The 4,246-nt window shown below is 33.6% G+C and overlaps 1 protein-coding gene across 4 annotated transcripts; it reads right to left on the reverse strand.

The window, feature by feature from the left end:
- Nucleotides 1–283: 283 nt before the first annotated feature.
- Nucleotides 284–3,803, reverse strand: LOC120276450 (WD repeat-containing protein 44-like). 4 transcript variants are annotated; one of them, XM_039283201.1, is made up of 8 exons: nucleotides 3,566–3,803; nucleotides 2,294–3,274; nucleotides 2,119–2,209; nucleotides 1,723–1,880; nucleotides 1,573–1,627; nucleotides 1,412–1,488; nucleotides 1,222–1,312; nucleotides 284–1,079 (listed from the first exon to the last, which is right to left on the reverse strand). In XM_039283201.1, the coding sequence occupies exons 1-8, from the start codon at nucleotides 3,599–3,601 to the stop codon at nucleotides 598–600; spliced, it is 1,971 nt and encodes a 656-aa protein (XP_039139135.1). In that variant the 5' UTR covers nucleotides 3,602–3,803; the 3' UTR covers nucleotides 284–597. The 4 variants fall into 4 exon arrangements, with proteins under 4 accessions (XP_039139135.1, XP_039139134.1, XP_039139136.1 ...); XM_039283200.1 differs by having other exon boundaries at nucleotides 1,573–1,624; nucleotides 3,563–3,803; XM_039283202.1 differs by having other exon boundaries at nucleotides 284–1,067; nucleotides 3,563–3,803.
- Between the last annotated feature and the right edge of the window lie 443 nt (nucleotides 3,804–4,246).

Here is a 4,246-nt window from a genome sequence, read left to right on the forward strand (position 1 = left end):
CTCTATGTATAATATTATAATTTAGTTTATTGGATTACTTTGTTTATATTTTGAATTATATGTCTATATATAATATTGCTAGAATTCTATGTCAATATTGTTTAGTTTTTAATTGTTTTGTTACTATTTACTTGCATCATTTTATTAAATTATTAATTGGGAAATTTTCGGATTAATAATATTAAGAAAATTCTATTAAAATTTGTGTCACAAATAAAAATACATATCCCAAAATTATTACAATTGCAAAAATCCGACACATAGCTAGGGAATTTATCTAATCTAGTGGAATAAACAATGCTTGTAATTAATAAGGAAAAAATATATACACAAGCTTGTTCTTCTCTTCCTATTTATTCAACTTTCTGTGTGACGAATACTTTAAAAAAAAAATAGCAACAACTGCTACTAGAAAGAAAAACAACAGAGATACATAGTGATGATCAATGTCAAGGCTCCAATGTCAAAAAACTGCCTAGTTAGCAATGGAAAAAAGATTAACCTGACCTGAAACCAGGAAACCATGCCAACCAGATCCAAATGACAGGAAAACTAATGAAATCACCACCGACAACTCCTCAAACTGTTAATCATATACTAGCAGGCCGGCCATCTACGATTCAGTAAAGTCTTAATTACTCCATCATAACTTGCAATCAATATCACAAGATTTGATGGTTTCTTGAAACCATTATGTTGATGATTCTGGTTTTCATCTTGCAGCATTTCCTCCGGCCATGTGACCGATTTGCTTTGTACATCGGGGAAGAAGCATGCGCCAAAAGAAAACTGGTCTTGATCAACATGTTTCTGTTCTAAAGAAGTCTGTGCATAGCTTTTGGTCATGTTTTCATAGCTCAGGTGCATTCCTGGCCATGGTAGCGCAACCGAAACGCCTTCTGAATGGAATGTATTACAAGGACATGTCAATTTAATACCTCTAGATGACAATGACTTTGATTTCTCATAGTTCCATAGGTAGACTTGAGAATCCTTGTTCACCGAGACGATGTATTTTCCATTTGAAGTGAATGATGCAGTTGATTTGCCTCTTGCCTTCAGACGAGCTGAAACAGACACTGAAAAATAAATGCTAAGGGGTGATTTCTTGTCTCACATTGTAAGCTGCCTAATAGATATTTATTTGTATATGAGTTTTAAGAGATAAAACATCAAACAAGTAGGCCAAGGTGAAAGATAAATTAATGAATGATGGTCTACCATGAAATTTCTTTGCATCAACCCCATCCAAAATGTGAACTGTGGAATCTGCTGATGTGATCATTAAGTTTTGAGAATTATCAGGCGCAAACTGCAATAGAAAAATCCAAGAGCTGATAATTGGCAATTTGTTTACTGAAGGACTACTTTTCACAGAAATGGCAATCTATCATCATTCAAGCACTCTAACCTGCAAGCCAGTAATTCGTTTTCCCAGCTTCTTTCGACTCTGTGCACAAAGTTTTCTGCCTAATTGTAGATTGTCACCTAGAAATTGCATATCTCAGGCATTGTACAAGAAGGTGATGTAATTGTAAAATGCATTACATATAATAAGTAGTAAATTTTTACCTGAATAACTGTAAATCTGACAGTTTCCTTCTATGGAACCTACAACAATTCCCTGCTAAAATAAATCAAATTCAACTTAAGAAAGGATATAAGAGTTCATTTATAATATAAAAAAAAAAAAAAACTTGATAAACTATATTAGAAGAGGACCTCTCCATTGGGCTGGTAACAAACAGCTGTAACTATATCTCGGTTATCCACCCACTCAACTACATGGTTTTCAGTTATTCCCCATATCCGAATTTTTCCGTCTATGGAGCCACTGACAAAGTATTGATCATTAGTGGGATTGAATTGGATGCAAGTCACTGTTCTTCATCCAACAAAGACGTAAAAAAAAAAAAAAGTTATTAGACATAAAGGCCAAAGTTTACAAAACAAGAGTTCACTTTCAATTACGTCATTCATACAGAGTTCTAATAATGGGACTCTTGTGCATACTACCAGCTGAAATAGAGACACATATTTCTTGCACCATTTATTTAACAGACATAACATTAAATCATTGATTATATTTAAGAATTTTGGAGTCAGTTATGTGTTTACCGTAGTTTTTGTGCTGAAAAACACGAAGACATCCGGTAGAACCAACTTTCCACAATCGAACTGTTTTGTCCTTTGAAGATGAGAGAAGATACTGCATACAAAAGTGAAAATTTTCGATATAAAATAAATACTTACATCAGAAAAAAAAAATGCCTTGATTCTTTGGAAAACTTACATCTGATTTAGACCAACACAAGTCCAAAATATCACTGGAATGCCCATGAAATTCTTGAAAAGCTACTTCATCAATCTTGAACTCCTTTTCAGCAATAGCAACATGTGCTGAAGAATCCGAAACTTTTCTGGTAAACTTCAGCACATCTCCTTTAACCTCATTAGCATTTTGACAATTAATCAAGACATCGAATTCAACTTGCCAAATCCGAACAATACAATCCTCACCACCACTTGCAAGATATGAGCCTGATGAATTGAATTTCATAGTCCTAATAATACCCTTGTGAGCTTGAATTTCTTGTGCCAAATGTAAAGCTTCAAAACCTTTACACCTTTTACTATGAAACTGAACCTTTATTTGATTAGTATCAGGTGACATTTTGCCATCTTTGATAGAAACATCATATTTGCACATTGAAAAGCTTCTCCACCATCTTCTTGATTTACTAATTCTTGAATCAAAAGTCACATTGCGCTTTTCTTCCATCTTCCGGACAGCATACAACTCAGTGGATAATGATGCACAATAATCATTTTGCGGAATAAAACAGTCATGGTCCTCAGGGTAGGATGACAAAATACGATCCAAATCATTGTGCTCTGGCATCCTATTGAATACGGTTTCTTCCGGTCTTGGAGAAACACCAAGCTTAATAGAGGTAAATTCATCAAAACCCATGCCAGATATGAAATTGCGTCGCCTTTCATGAATGCTCATCAATTCCTTAGTCCAAGGTTCATATTGTAGCGCTCGTAAATTGGTTTCCATACATTCACTTCCAACCATACCTTCTTCTGATGATGCAGAGTCACTAGGAGGATGAATATAATCATATGAATCAAAGAAGACATCCTCTTCATCCTGAATCAAGCTTGATGCACTCATTGCCAAAGAAAAACTATTCCCCCAAATAATTACAACAGTGAACTCTTCATTTCTTTGAAAAGAATGGATGTTTGCACAGAATTTAAACACTTCCTACATAATGAAAACATGAGTGCAATTGAACCACAAGCACAAAGATAAACAAATTTCATTAAAACATCAACATAGCAATTGAACCACAAACTAGAGTTAGGAGACAATAAACTCAATTTTAAAGAAAATGAAAAGATTGAAAACAATGACAGAAAGTCCAAAGGCTCTGAACCAGAGTAGATTCACCACGATAGAGCACATATAATAAAAGATAGAGAAACACCAACAAAGGTAGCAACTTTGGATGAGTTTTCTTTTCATAAAGGTAAAAAGAGCAAGAAAAATTACAACTTTGGAACAGTAAGAGTCCATGTGGAGGCAGTGCATTTCTCCAAAAACACCATTGCATTGCTTGCAGACCTTGTGAACTGGTTCAACACCGAGAGAGAGAGAGAGAGAGAGAGAGAGAGAGGGGGGGAGTAATGAATTTAGAGAGGATGTGAGATCTGGGTGTGCCAAACAGAGATCAAGAGGAAGGAGAAATAAATTCTTTGAAGTTTACTTTGAGAGCACTCTTTGGACAAAGGAATTGTCATAATGATGCTAAACAATACCAAACGGTCCAAACTAAATAATTTTAAACTAGAATCACAAGCAAAAGGGATTTATTTAAATTTTTATTTAAATTTATTTTATATTATTAATTTGTTTTATTTGGGAGCAAAATATTACATGAATTCATTGGTGTTGATACATTAATTATATGAATTTATTTATTTATTTTAATCCATCACCTCCTATTAAATTAAATTTTTGGGTCGTGATCTTTAATTGTCAAAACTAGTTGATTATGATCTTTAATTGTGAAATTAGACATCTAGCATTTTGCTTATTCAAATTGCTATTATATATCCTTATTTTCGTATATCATCTATGCAACAAAGATTGTCTGTATAAATGTTGTATCCGATAAAATTTTTAAACATCACCTTGACATGGCATCTAATTACATTAGATGCATGAGAATATTCA

The sequence above is a fragment of the Dioscorea cayenensis genome, chromosome 14 (assembly GCF_009730915.1).
Source record: "Dioscorea cayenensis subsp. rotundata cultivar TDr96_F1 chromosome 14, TDr96_F1_v2_PseudoChromosome.rev07_lg8_w22 25.fasta, whole genome shotgun sequence".
Lineage (NCBI taxonomy): Eukaryota > Viridiplantae > Streptophyta > Magnoliopsida > Dioscoreales > Dioscoreaceae > Dioscorea > Dioscorea cayenensis.

Excerpts from the sequence above, each read along its gene's own strand:
- LOC120276450 (XM_039283199.1), bottom strand. The coding sequence starts at position 3,601 with ATGCACTGCCTCCACATGGACTCTTACTGTTCCAAAGTT. Across the intron at positions 1,489-1,572 it reads TCAGATTTACAGTTATTCAG|GTGACAATCTACAATTAGGC; the intron begins GTAAAAATTTAC and ends TGCAATTTCTAG. Across the intron at positions 1,080-1,221 it reads TGATGCAAAGAAATTTCATG|TGTCTGTTTCAGCTCGTCTG; the intron begins GTAGACCATCAT and ends TTTATTTTTCAG.